The sequence below is a fragment of the Hydra vulgaris genome, chromosome 07, assembly GCF_038396675.1.
Source record: "Hydra vulgaris chromosome 07, alternate assembly HydraT2T_AEP".
Classification (NCBI taxonomy): Eukaryota; Metazoa; Cnidaria; class Hydrozoa; order Anthoathecata; family Hydridae; genus Hydra; species Hydra vulgaris.
The window spans coordinates 16,043,430-16,056,865 of NC_088926.1; the positions used below are offsets into that span (position 1 = coordinate 16,043,430).

The window sequence follows — 13,436 nt, forward strand, 5'->3', positions numbered from 1 at the left end:
TGATGGTGTAATGATATAAAATTTCTATTTCACTTAACTCAGGTAATCCGTATTTTTGAAGAATCTGGAGTATTTCCTAAAATCAAGTTTCAGAAAATACCTAAATTAAATAATACAAGATGGAGTTCGAAAGCAATACTACCTTTTTTGGCATTTATTCTTCTACCAGAGAGAATAGAATGAGTACTCGATACTTGTATATTCATTGCGTAAAGATGGGCTGACTATTGGTTTACTGACCAAATGTACAATGCATTTGACTATCGGAAGATTGCAATGTAGCAACTTGCACGGTCACGAAAAATTGTTGAACTCAGTGAAAAAGTTTTGGAATCAGATAGTATTTAGACTAGAAATTTACAGAACAAATTAGTGTGCAAAGCAAGCATCAAGTGCTTTTAAGATCTTTTTGACATCTGTAAAAAGAAAGAGAACCAGCTTAGACTTTTTTTGTCTAACAAAGAATAAAAACTGTATATTCCGCTTTGATTAAGCTGAATTTTACGCAACATTTTTTCGATATATGGAGTAGCTTTTCGTACTTGTTAAATTGTTATTTAACAAGAAAATTAAACTAATGTCTCTTTCATTAATTTTGAACAAATATTCATCAATTTATGAACCAGCTTTTTGTGTAGCTAAAGCGTTATCTTGTGGAACGTTATCTAGGTTAAGCATGTTACAAAGTTTGCTTAAATGAATTTATTGAATTGTATTTAAGGAAGCTTTTACAATCAAAGACGAATGAACACTTTTTACAACGGTTTATGTGCTCAACAGATTTTGTGATCCACTGATCACATTAATATGTTAAAAAAATTAGAAATTAAAAATTGAAAAAAATGTTTTAAAAGAGTTGCATAACGCCATCAGAAAAGTTTTTATAGGGTGCTTCTATAACTAAAATTACGAAACTACTACTTCACAACTTAAACTTTACGATTATCCTAAAATGAAACCTAAAAAAGAAATTAATAAAATGGGTTGTTTTAAAAAAGCTCAATACTATCTAACGTATTGAGCAATTCTTAAAAAAAACCATTTTATAAATTTCATAACGATTTCTGCTTAACTTTGAACATTGTGGTTTGATAGTTGTTCATGTAGTTTGTGTTGTTCGTGTAGTTGTTGTTGTTTTGACTTAAATTTTACATAAGTATTTTATGTAAATATGTAGAACAAATACTGTAAAATACAGTAAATACTTTAGTTTGGATATTTTGTTTAATAATTTGAATAAAATCTGCTAACTCAGTTTATTAGGCAAACTTATTTATTTAAGTTAAAAATGATTTTTTTTAGTTTAGATTTCCATACAAATAATTTTGCTTAGTTAATCTCAACTCTGGCCAACTATGGTTTAGGTTTGCATAAATGTTTTAAATATTTCAATTGTGTATATATTTAACGTAGTATGTATACATTTGACATGTGTTTAAAACATTTGATCTCTGATATTTAAGCATACTGTTCTTTCAAACTATAATATTTTCATTTAGCTCTTTTAAAAACAGGGCAACCAGTATGACTTTGCACTTGAATAACTAAAGGATAATCAAAGATTGCTGATAAACTGCGCTTCTAACTGACACTGTAAAGTTTAAAAAAAAAAGAAATAAAGTCTTAACTTCAAAATTACTTTTAAATTTACAGTTTCATGAAATTGAAAATAAACCCAGAGCTTTTTTGCATTCCAATGTACATTTCTTTAGCATACCATAATGTACGCATGAATAATTAAGTTTGTTTCGGAAAATTTCAGAGCAGATTTTTGACGATTTTATGAAAAGTGAAACTTCATATTAATGAGAAGCCAAAGATTTCGTTACAACTTGAATAAGGTAGTAACATGCAATCTTTAAATATGTAATAAAAATTATTAATTGCTAAAGTTTAATTTATTTTATATGCTTCAATAATCATTTTTTTAAACTTTAATATTTTGATTCAAGCAACTTTATTTCGTAATACTTTTTGTTTAAATTAGTAACTCAAATTGAATTTTAACCAAAGATAGGGAGTAAAAATAGAATTTTTTTTTAAATCAGTAACTGAAATTGAATTTTAACCAAAGAGTAAAGATAGGAAGGAAATTAAAAAAAAAAAATTTAACTTTATTTGTTTTATTTTTCCTCTTCATATAAAGGGAAATAAAATCTTCATATAAAGTCTTGATTAAAACTTCGTATTTTAACTGTGCTTTATACTTTAAAAACTTAATAATTAGTTGTTATAAAATAAAAAAACCAACTCAAAAAAAATTAAAATTTTTTTAAAAATAACTTATTATATTATTGTATATTATGTTGTTATATATATATATTTATAACTTGTTATATTATACTATAGAAAGGGGCGCCGAGCGAGGGTCGAAAAGGACAATGTCCCGGGCGGCAGATGTCCAAGGGGCGCCAAATAAAAACAAGTTACCTAAAAAAAAAGGTCATTCACTGATAATAAAGAAAAAATTGAGGCGCCGATCAGGGTTGCTGTCCCAGGCAGCGTCAAAGCTCTTGATGCTCCGGATTAAAGCAAGTACACTGGGGCATTAAGAAACAAATGCAAAATTTTCAAATACCGATTACGCAAATTACAGAAAAGTATCAATTACAAGAATATACTTGAAACTCTTGAATGTTTTTAAACTTAATATACAAACCTTACATTTTATGTTCAAAATAAAGCGTAGGGTATCTTCAAAAATTGTTTATATTTTTTATATTTATATTATATTTTAATAAAATTACTCATAATTAAAGTTCTCAATGAATGACTTTATTGTTATGAGATCTGAATTTGATTCAGATAACTTATCAAATTAGAGAATTATTCAGTATTGGAGGCCAATTTTTCAGAAAAACTTTCATAAAAACATTAAATAAAAAGAACTCATTTGTTCTAAAATGCCTTTCACCCAATGGGCACGCGTCGTCCAGAGGTCGTCCGTAAGACGTTGCCTGGACGTCTAGACGTCCGTAAGACGTCCAACAGACGTCTCCCAGACAATGCATGCCCACTGGGCAGTTGAGAAAAGTTCTAAATTGAAACTTTATCAATATTTTTTTATAGAACATTTGTTAAACAATTATTCTATAAAACAAATATAAATTGTAAACATGCGTTAATTTCAAAATCAATCTTAAAGATTAATGACATTAAATTTATTATGAAGTATACCTCAAAATAAATTTGATATCATTAATCTATAAGACTGATGTTAATCTGTTCTCCTTTGAATTTAATGGAACAGGCTCACGCCACACCATGAAAAACAATCACATTGCCACGACCATGTTTTACGGTCTTTAGAGTGTACCGAGGGCTGATTGATAAATATATTGTTTTTTGTTGGACCTAAAATAATTTAATTTAAACTTTTTATTCCAAAGCATATTTTTTTAAAATGTCAGCTCTTATGTAAGTACTCTTTTTCAAACTTCAAACGGCTAACGAGACTGACGTTTTAAGACCAATGGTTTTTGTCGGGTAACCCTTCCAAATAAGTTGTTTTTGCGTTAGCGACTTATGACAGAGCTGACTGGCGGAATAAGCTTTATATTTTGAGCTATTTGTTCTTTATATTTTGGCGCGCCAGCAAAAAGATTTATCATAGCAATACGGAATGGCTGCGTCTTCTATGAAGTTGACTTTTGTTCTTGAAACATTTTACGTTGGTTAATGATAAAGTATTGTTATATAAACTAATACAGTTGTGAATGAAACAAATTATGACAAAAACAGCCAAATCATCAAGCTATTTCAGAATTGTTAAATCCTTGATCTCGAAATGCCGGTACTTGTCCACAAAAGATATTTGTTCCATGTTTTCCACGTCTCATATTTGATAGATAATGAATTTTGCTCAATGAATGACAAGAACATCCTTTAAATACTGAACAGAAGGATTTGCTTTTAATATAATACAATAATTAAGGTTTATTTTAAGAAAAAGTAGATGTGTGCATTTTAAAATGTCAGCAAAAATGTAAACAAGACCGATAAAATGATTAAAATTAGCAATATTGTTATAAATGTCGAATGAGTGTTCCGTTCAATGAGGTAAACTTTGTTGATGCTATAAAAAATAACAATTACTATAAAACATAAGTTTGATACCAAAAGAGTAAAACCAACTGGTCATAAAAGTGTGATATTAATGTTGCTGTCACTGCAAACTTAAAAACATTCTGCAATTTAAAAGAAAAGACTGACTCTTAAATAGATAATGTAATGACGTCAAACAATTTACAAATAAATACATATCATCTAGATGAGAATTTAGGTTTAAGAAAATTCCAATGACGCTGACATTGGATTTCTTCGTCAGTTTATAAACGGACCACAAATTTATTAAAAGTCTTTAAACATATTTTTTTGTTGCAGGAGCTGCAATAAGGTCTTCAGCTAGTTGTGTAAGATGTGGGTAAACTACACTTTGGCTTTTCGAAATTACTCAAGGTGGCATTCTAAATTGTGTATTGAAGTACTTGACAAAGAAAGTGCATTTGCCTCGAGATTATCAGAATAATTGGCAAAACTTTCCTAGAAGATAGACGAAATCTTAAAGCAATATCCACTCGTTATTGACAAATGAATAAATATTTACTTCTCCAACCACTTCGTTGATAGATCACCAGAAGTAAGTTTTAACCTTAAAGTAAGCGCTGCTCCATCTTTTTGAACAGTCTTTAACCACAGTCTTATCACTTTTGTCGGCAATATTCTTCAATGCCACAGAAAATTTTCAAATTTTGCCCATTAATTCACGTATGTTTAAAAGTAAGCTATGATATTTAATATCCAAGTAGCATCACATGCAAGTTTTACATCTAATTATATTCCGCAAGCATACCAATCTTCTAAATGCCACGTTTTTGACTATCAAATCAACTCGTTCCCATTCTTAACTACTTGTCACATTCTCATGTACTTCCGGATTATATGCTCTTCACTAACCTCAAAATTTTATGTCTTTGACCATGTTTCCTCGATTGTCCGAAATTACGAGCAATAATTTTTTCACAAATATTTCAATGTTTTAAGCATTTTTCAAGACGATCAGCAACTTGTTCATATGTATGTAAATGTTTCACAAGATAAAAATAGAGCATGTATTAGTTTGTCAGATTTGCTGTGGAAAAAAAAAAAGTCAAAAAAAGAACTAGTAAGTCCTTTTTGAGTCCACCCAAACGCCTGCGATCAAATACAAGGTCACAAAGTTTTTTCATTAAAACAGTAACTTCAATGCATTGCCAATGACACAAGTTTGAAGTCGAGGAGCACAGTTTTCAGTTTCTAAAAAAACCCTTTTATATTTAGAATTTTCTAAAAAAAAAAAAAGGTCTTATAGAAAAAAAGTGGGGGTCGGGCACGTGCTCCCTAGTCCTCTGGTGTTTTTGGCCCTGCTATAATAAGTAAGCTGTTAGGTTTAAATTTTGGTTCTAAGGAATTAACAAACTTTCTAAAAGTTGCATTACCCACCAATGTAACTAGATTAGATGTTGCTAAAGAATAAACAAGTTCGTATAAGTTAATTGCATAACTATATCTATCTATAATTATCCGAAAATTTTCTATTTATCTACTTATCTATATATTTACCTATGAATAAGTTTGTATAAGTTATTGAGTATTTACTTTAAAATAATAAAGAAAGTCGTTTGTTTTAAAATAAAAACAATTCACCAAACAGATAAATAAACAAACCTTGAAGTTTGCTGGATTTTTTTCACACAACTTTGCTTTGCATACTTTTTCACAATCTAGTATTGTTAAACATAACAATTTGTTGGATGATGCATCGCAACCAAACCATTCCGTACAGTACTATTACTTTTGCAACTCGAACAAAGTTTATTCAAACTCATTCCGTAGATTCTAACTGTTTCTTGCAAGATATGTTCAATTCGCTATCTGTTTTCTCAATTTGTTTGTTGTAGTTTCAATTTGCTAACTCCTATTTTAAGTTTATTTAAACTTAAAATAACTTATTTTAAGTTTTTAAGCTTAACATTTTTTAAAAGGGTATTTTGAATTACATTCATGTTTCCTTTTGAAAACAGAAATCTTTGAATGTAATTTCAAACTAATTTGATTGGAATTTCATTTGATTGCGCGTGCAAATTAAATACTAATTTAAACTTTTGCTTTTGTACACTCAAAAAAATCTTTCCTTATTTTTAAGGGAAAAATTAAGGAAATAATCCCCTAAAATCAGCACTGGTAAAGATTTCCTTAAACAGGATTACTCCAACAATCAAGCTGCATACAAAACAAATATTTAAAAAAATTTAAACGCAATTTAAATTTAGCACAGCATAAAGTAATAGCACAGAAACCTGAAAATCTAAGTTCAGTTTAAACTTAACTATTTATCTATATTAACAGTTTAACTTAACTCCTTTATATACAATGATCTTGTAGATACGTACAACTGATACTCCAACAATCAAGCTGCATAAACTACTTCAAGCATTAAATAATACTCAACTTATTAAATAGTGAACATTTATTTTGTAAAAGTTACTAAATTAGCATTAAGTAGCTAAACAAAGAAATATAGTTTTAAAAAGTTAAATAGTAACATAATTTAATACATCGCATCTAAAACTGAAAATACAATAAACCTTTGTTTCTACATTGCTATTTTAACACCAGAATTGGAATAATATTTTGATTATACAAAGCAAAAGCTACCAATAAATTCCAACACAAGAAGTTCAATAACCATTAGAAAAGTATTTTAAAGATGCTCAAATAAAAAATGCAGGAAAATAAGAAAATTGTTTACACTGCTAAATATTCAAGTTGATACAATGTAATAACTTTAACAAGAGCACACAAAACCACTTGTATAACCAAATATTAATGTAAATAAAATGTAATAAATGCAGCATATACACTGAATTTTATAAAGCAACTTAAACAACTAAATATTCAAGTAAATACAATAAAAAGTAATAACTGCAGCATGATGAGTACACAAAATGAAAAAAACTGAAGCAATTGTACAACTTTGTTGGCACTTATATTCAACTATAGCTGAATATAACTATACTCTACTCTATACTCTATAGTTATAACTATACTCTACTCTATACTCTGTAGTTATAACTATACTCTACTCTATACTCTGTAGTTATAACTATACTCTACTGTTAACCATACAAAGCAACTTTCAGTGCTGATCACTAGTTAGTATTGCAACAGTTGAAAAAGACGAGCTACACTATTGATAGTCCCAACCATTCTTTCTTTGCCAAAAGTTAACTTATATACTATAAATTGCAAAAATTTAAAAAACATCTCTAAACCGCTAGGATACTCCAAATTGAAAATCTAAAACAACTTAAACATGTAATCCAAGCATTCCACCATTGAACATCCAGCCAAGCAAACATTTTTACGTCGCACACAATTCTCCCAGTGATCTTGTCTTCATCGTTCAAGGAATACTCTAGGTATAGCTTTGGATGAGCCAGGTTTTGTGGAACATCTATAGGATTGCCAGTGCCAGGCTAAACATAAACAATTAGTACATGTATTGCAAACTATGACATTTCCAATTATATACAAATTTAAAATATTCACAATTTGTGCTATTAATACTAATTTAAGTTAGTGCAAAGTTAGCGTTAACTTGACAAAATAAAAACTTAATAAGAAAATTCGTCGCATGAGAATTATAGGGTACTATCTGCTTTTTTTATGTTATAATTTATTAATAAAAATGTTTAATTAATAATGTATAATTAAAAAAAATTAAAAATTATATAAATCATATTAACAGCTTAATCATGAAAGATAAATAACAAAAACGACGTATTATTTATAAATATAATGAAACATTATAACAATAAAAAATCGATAGTTAAATTCTCACAACATAGAAAAATATCATCCAGGTCGTATTTTTAAAAAAGATCATCCAGGTCATATTTTTAAAATCCGGAAAATTGTTTGCAGAAAATATCCGGAAAAAATCCGTAATGATTTTCCCCTTAATTTCCTTTTAATTTTCAAAAAAATTTCCCTTAACTTCCTCTGTATAATAGCAAATATTATATCAAATCCTTTTATTTAAACATTATTTTAAAGTTGTATTTTTTAAGAGCAACTCATAGCTCTTATATGCATAATAATAAATTTCAAATATTGTCAATAATGAAGAAAGGGCATCTAAAAATACGGTAGTTAAATTACTACCTAAATTTACCTACTACCTACTTAAATTTGTACCTACCTACTTAAATTTGTATTTACGGCAAACTTTTTAAATATCCGGAAAAAAAATGAGAAAAATTATCCGGAATTCCTGGAATATTAGGAAAAAGATAATCCCTGAAAATGTCACATAGAACACTATAATTCTTATGTGACAAATTGTAGATTTATTTACTAAAAGAGAAAAAGAGCAACAAATTAAAACATTGCAGAAATACATAAGACATTTTTTAAAAATGAAAAACAATGCATCCAAAATGCTCACCGTCCCATATGCGATCAGCAAATCAAACGACTCCTTTGCCGTCATGCGCTTTTCCTGTCATCGGCAACAGGTATAGCAATGCTTTCACAGTAGCTATCAAAGCCTATCCACTTCGCGAAACTCCTGTTAATTGATCGAAATTGCATTCTGGGATGTCCTGCCGGACCTCTTCCGCAACTAACACAAATAGTTTTTTTTTTTAGTTAATCAACTTTGTTGCGAATCTCAATTTTGTATTAAAGATATATCAGTTTCGTAACATTAAGATACATCAATTTTGTTAAGATTACCATTAGAATGTTTCAATAAGAATAAAATAATGGGGAAAAATCATTTTGCAGAACATAAAGTCAGTGTAATTTTTTTTAGAACATAAAATTATTTTATTAAAAATAAAAGTTATTAACATCATACATTAACAAAAGTTATTAATATTATAGATTATAACATAAATAAGTCTCATTACAAAGAATTATATTGAAAAATAGTATCATAATATATCAAAGGGCAAAACGTACTATATTTTTGAAATTGCAATTTGACTTATGGGGTGGGTTTTTGTTCTTGTTTAAAAATTTTATGAAATAAAAAATTCTTGTAATAACAAAAAACATAATTTTTTTAAAAAGTTATTAGCACATCTTAATACAAAAAAAAAATTAAAAAAATAGTATCATAATGTATTAATTATAAAGAATACGTGCAATTTTTTTTGCATTTGACTTATTGCGTGGGTTTATGTCTCTGTTTAAAAATTTTCTGAAATAAAAAATTCTTGTAATAACAAAAAACAGAACAATGTTTTTTTTCAAATAAAGCGCATGTTCTTTATGTTGATTGTGCAAAAACTGAAAATGGCTTTTTTTTTTAATTTTATTGATGAGAATCATGGCCAGTCCATCTCTTTCAAGATATTTATCGATAAATTTCATAAAAGTTGTTTCATTTTCAGAAACTAGTGACATAAAAGCTGATGGATTGTCAGCTGAACTAAGAAAGAGTACATCTGCACACCTATGACATAACTTAACCTTTTGAATAAGCCATCCAGCCATGTGTAAAAGGGCTTGATCCTGTGGTTGCATTAAAATTTTCCCAGTAAACATATAAAATGATCCTGGATGAAAATAAGATATTCTTTTAGGTATGTAATTTTCTGTTTCATAAATTCCACAATTAGTGGTTGTTTGATTACAACACTTCATAAAATCATTTAGATTGAAAGCTGTCTCAAAATTTGAATCCTTTATACAGTTGCTATTGGATTTGCTTTTTTCTACAGATAAAAGTAATAAAGCGTTTCTATAGGCAGCTCGAAATTGTCTAACATTTGGACGGTCATTCCAACCACCTTTGCTTCGAATAATGGAAAAAAAATTCTCAATGCAGTCCTGATTAAAACGAGAAGTACAAACAAACTGAAAACCTTCAGAAAATAGCTCTCTACTTAAGGTTAGAACATTATTTATTGTGACACTTAAACCCCAATGACATGATATACTTGCTTGACCTCTAACAATACAAAATTTCCATTTCTCAATCCAATGCTTTAACTCGTCCAACTGAGAAATACTTTCTCCTTTTAAAGTTAGAGCACAACGACCTGGTTTATCTGCATATAGTTTATATGAATTCAATATATCGAATAAAGTATCCATGCGTTCAACAAATCTTGCTGTTGGTAATACACTTAAAGGAAGTAAGTTTGTATTAGAGCAGCAATATAATGCAGAAGCAACTTGATAACTAAAAACTTGAGTGGCAAGTTTGACCTTCATAGATAAAAGAGGACCAGGATCTAAGTGTCTATCTGTTAGTTTCGGCACTAGACGTACAGAGTTTATTTTGTCTAAATTATACAGAGACTGGATGTGTTGCCAAGAAACAATTTCACCATTAATGTCAATGTTATGTCTTCGTAAATTGTTTCTGATACTTTTTACTAAATGTGGAGGATCAAAAATAACATGAATATTTTTATCATTGGAAGGATTAGGAAAGTATGGTAAATTTTTGGAAAACCCAAACAAACGTAAGGCAGCTATATTAGTAGATCCTTGATCACAAACTACACATCTAATGTGTAAACCAGTTTCTTGAACCTTAGAAATGGTTTCACATAGTAAAAATACCAAGTCAGCTGTTGATACTGTTGAATTATTATAAAAATAAGCTATTGGTTGTATCCATTTATTTGCCAAGCCTCTAACCATAATTACAAGAGCCTGATTTAAAAGTTTTCCATTTTTCATACCATAAACCTTGTCAGAATTTCTATCATACTCTAAATGCTGCTTCAATGACATTTCATCCATAACAAGACTGACATTACGATCATGTGAATTCATTGCATCAGCACATCACTTTAATAAAGAAAACAATCAAGTAGAAAACCCTTCTTGAAGATCTGAAAATACGCGGCACAAAAATAATAATAAACAGGTTTGACTTGGTAAACAGAATACTGTTCGCAAGACGTTAAAAGTTTGAGGACTATGAAACAGAATACGCAAAGCCAAAACTTTGTCACAAACTGCCCAGCGTTTTTCTTTATTGACTAGTTTACTCATTTCTAATTGACTTCTAAAAAAACTAACTTGTATAGGAGATAAATATTTCCTGGATAAATTTAAAATATGTTTTATAGACCCATCACAGTTTTTTGGATTTTTTGTTTGAATTTTAAATGTCAAACTTGTTTACGTAGTCTATAATTTTTGACTTGCAATGATAATAGTAACCTTTGAAGTTTGTTGAAATTTATTTCATTAGTAGACATTTTGTTCTCTAAATACTATCTGAATTAACAGGTAAACAAATAACTTGCTTTTTTGCTGGAAATGAATGACGTTCAACTGGTGATTTCCTTTTGCAACCAACAAGTGGAGGAGGATTTGGGATGTTAAAAATAGTAGGAATTGCTTATTGTAACAAACGTTTTCCATTATTATTTGTAGAATAATACATTGTATGTTCAAAATGATTACTGCACAAATAAAAATTTTTTGTTTAAAAATACAAAATCTTTTTCGTCTAAATCTTTCCTACGACAGTTGATGACTCACTGTTTATATCTAAAAATTAAACAATAAAAGAATATATTTTAAAATACTACAATAATAATTTTATAAACTTTTGATGAAAAAAAAAGTTATTATAAGTAATATATGAATTAGCTTGCCTTTTTCGTCTTTAGGAAAATGAAAAAATTAAATGTCTTTACAGCTTTTTCGACTTTTATTTCCACAGTTTATAGCAGCACAAAATGATGGCATCGTTATAACTTAGATCGAAATTCTTTTAGGTACATAAAAAAATAAGTTTCGCTACTTTATATTATAAAATTCCGAGGTCCGGCAGGACATCCCAGAGTGGTTTGCGATAAAATTACATCGAGATATATGAAATTATGCCTGACTAGATAGGCTTTGGTAGCTATAGTCTTTCCATCTATAAAAAATGCAATAAGTCGATTAATTTCACTGTAATGATGAGCAATTTATCTTTATTAATAACAGTCAACCTCAAATTAATATAAAACACTACTCATACCACTTTTATATTAACTTACTGGATCCTCCAATCATTCCCACTGTGTTGCATTTTTGAAGGTATTCAACTGTTGATTTGGAACAATAAAGTAGCACAGAGGATATCAAATTTTCCATACACACAACAAAGCGATCAGCTGCATCAGGATACATACGACGAAAATCTTGCAGCAGCTAAACATTAAATAAATCTGTAGATCATAGGCTCACTAATAAGAAAAAGCACAAATAATTACGTGAATATAAATTTATATACAGAAAACCGTTTTATTTACTTTTCAATATCTATTTACAAAATATTAACCATTTGTGGCATAGACAAGTAACATGGTATTTGATGTTCACATTCTAAATATGATGGATGACATTCTTCGATCTTTTTCCGTCTGTAGCAGAACGTTTTCTTCGCTGATAGTAAAAGGTCTTCACCAAAAACTGATACCGACAAGGTGGCTAATTTGATCATTTCTATTTTTAAATCATCACCTGTTATACCTGTAAATCAAAGCTAAACTTTATGTTTTACACAACACAATGTGTAGTACTAAATAATATTAAAAAAAAATCACAAATCTACATGAATGCGTTTACACAATATTCATAAGTTAAACAGTTATTTAAAAACAAATAAAAAAAGAAAACATATTTTTGAACTAAGTACATTATACTAATAACCTTCGCAGAATTCACACTCCTCTAATTCTCTACAGCAACCTGTGAAAATAAACTCATCATTTTGTAGAACTGTAGTTATCAATGAATTCCTAGAGAGTGCATCAGACAATGGTGCAGTACTTTGTTGCAAAGTCTGTCTAGCTCTACCCCTTTCCTCTTTTGGATTCCACGTCCATCGTTTCTCATTGCTGCTAAGTTTAGCGCGTGCGTTTTCAATGCACTTAGCTAAAAAACCCTTGTGAGATTTTGGTTCAAAGAAATCTTCCGGTTTGAGACCTGTAATCCCGGCAAGAAATATGCTAACCATTTTCATTTTATCTTTTGGCGGGTAATTCCCGTAACAGTCGATAACTTTAGCAGCAGTCACATATGTTATAGCTTGTCTTTCAGATATTCCATAGGTTCCAGTTTTCAATGTTATCATGTGGTGTTTAGTTTTTGTATGCTGTAACAAGAATGACTCCAGAGACTTTTGATTGGATAATATGCCTGATGCAGAATAAGTAGGAGTATTTTCATTGATACCAGTTATGTCTCTGTTACTAGCCTCGCTAGATGGAGTAGTAGGAGTAGTCACTTGCGAAATCTTGCTACCTTCATTGCTGACATTAGTTCTTGACAATAATATGTCCTTTGTTATGGATTGACATTCTTGTACTTTCTAGACAAACAATAGTAAAATTAAAACAATTCACAAAATTGTTGTAAAAGTGCACAACAAT

General features: G+C 29.1%; 1 protein-coding gene across 1 annotated transcript in view; it reads left to right on the plus strand.

The window, feature by feature from the left end:
- The first annotated feature begins 1,737 nt into the window (after window positions 1-1,737).
- The window catches only part of LOC101241794 (uncharacterized protein T16H12.9), a 47,137-nt gene continuing 35,438 nt past the window's right edge, over window positions 1,738-13,436 (plus strand). Inside the window, exon 1 of the mRNA XM_065801196.1 lies at window positions 1,738-1,841. Within this exon, the coding sequence (XP_065657268.1) occupies window positions 1,806-1,841 (36 nt within the window). The 5' untranslated portion in view covers window positions 1,738-1,805. The remainder of the gene's footprint in view (window positions 1,842-13,436) is intronic.